Consider the following 1,602-nt stretch of genomic DNA (forward strand, 5'->3'; position numbering starts at 1 on the left):
CCAGTCAATTCTTTCATGATCAAAGATATAAATCTGGAAATCAAAGACGGTAAAAACAGGTTCATAGACTTTGGCAACGAAGAAATTGTCATTCAACTTCATTTAAAACAATCTTCATTCTCTTCTTGAATAGTAAGATAATCGAAATCATCAAATTCATAGTTTTCATCAAAACTATACTCATCTTTGTCGTTGTAAGGATACATAATTCCTTCACTGTTTGGTGGTTTTCTTTTAACATTATTCAAATAACTTCTAAAAACTTTAGTTTGTTTATCATTTGGAATAACTACTCCATTGGTGAAACTTTTTTCCCATGGTTTCTTAAATTTGTTCAACACATCATGTCCGCTTGCTAACTGAACGTAGTCTTCTACACTTATCTTATCAGTAGAATAACCTTTAAACGTTTTCTTTTCTTTTAAAACACCATCAGAAGTCAAAACGATGTTGTATTTGACTTTTGGTGCTAAATATAAGCCAAATATAATTCCACCGTCACCGTAATCGTTTTTACCTTTGCAATAGTATTTTCGGAGACCAAACCAGCTCTGTTTAGTTTTTCCCAATTGTTGGATGAAATGTACAAACTATCGGTGTCGGTATAGTATATTTCGGGTTTATAAAATCCATTTATGACGTGAATGAAATATTCATTATTTTTTTACTGTTGAGATAAAACGAATGATCCCAAATGACTAGGTGTTAGTCGTGTAGATTTACTATCTTCGGTAGTAATCTCTTTTTCTTCAATTTCTGTTTCAGCAATATATTGAGTATCATTAATTTTCTCATAGGTTTTAACATGTGAATCAAATTTGGCCTGTAAAGTTGCTTCATTCCATAAATGTCTAGTTGTGAATATATCTTTCTGAATTGATTTACCATACAAGGAATTACCTAATAATTTCATGCAATTACTACCCACGATATTACCTTCTCGTTTATATTTATTTCTTAGATCTCTCAAAATTAAAATATAATCTCTATAGGGTGGAGTTTTAAAATTTTCTTCGTAAACTATACCATCTAATATTCACCGGCTTTAACTATTTCTGGAATATCAACCGATGTTAATACGTCGTGACAAAAACCATTTCTGAACCTGATTTTAGTGCCTTTATTTACCTTCTTTATTCGTGAAAGTGATTTTATCTTTAGCTGGTATCGGTTGCAAGAACATGTTTTTGGGATAGTCAAACCACACTGTTAAAATAGCTGTTCTAGGTCTGAATTTTTGTTTATTGAAGAGTTTTACAAATTCTTTTTCTTCTTCTGGTAGAAATGGTCTTCCACTTTCTGCTCTCGGATATTCACTGTCTAAATCCGACATGGCGGAAGCGTATAAACCGTTAGCATCAAATGCCATTAGTTTAGTACATTCTTTTTTTTAAGTTTCGAATGAACCTCCGTTTTGTCTTTTGTGCTTGCGCTGTATTCTTTGAATAAATCAATTATGTTATTACTTTCAAGGTCTGTATATTCCTTTAATACGTTACAAATTTTATCCATTTTGTTCGTTTCAAATGATTTTTTGCTATTTGCCGAAACTCTTCCTCCTTTAATAGATCGTCTGATAAAATTTCTTATAAAAGGATTTGT

At 31.2% G+C, this 1,602-nt stretch overlaps 1 protein-coding gene across 1 annotated transcript; it reads right to left on the reverse strand.

Annotated features, from left to right (window-relative positions):
• Window positions 1-98: 98 nt before the first annotated feature.
• On the reverse strand, window positions 99-1,333 carry LOTGIDRAFT_170160 (hypothetical protein; the record flags this gene model as incomplete). Its single annotated transcript, XM_009068798.1, has 2 exons — window positions 99-517; window positions 1,129-1,333. The coding sequence occupies 2 exons, from the start codon at window positions 1,331-1,333 to the stop codon at window positions 99-101; spliced, it is 624 nt and encodes a 207-aa protein (XP_009067046.1).
• Between the last annotated feature and the right edge of the window lie 269 nt (window positions 1,334-1,602).

The sequence above is a fragment of the Lottia gigantea genome (assembly GCF_000327385.1).
Source record: "Lottia gigantea unplaced genomic scaffold LOTGIsca_94, whole genome shotgun sequence".
Classification (NCBI taxonomy): Eukaryota; Metazoa; Mollusca; class Gastropoda; family Lottiidae; genus Lottia; species Lottia gigantea.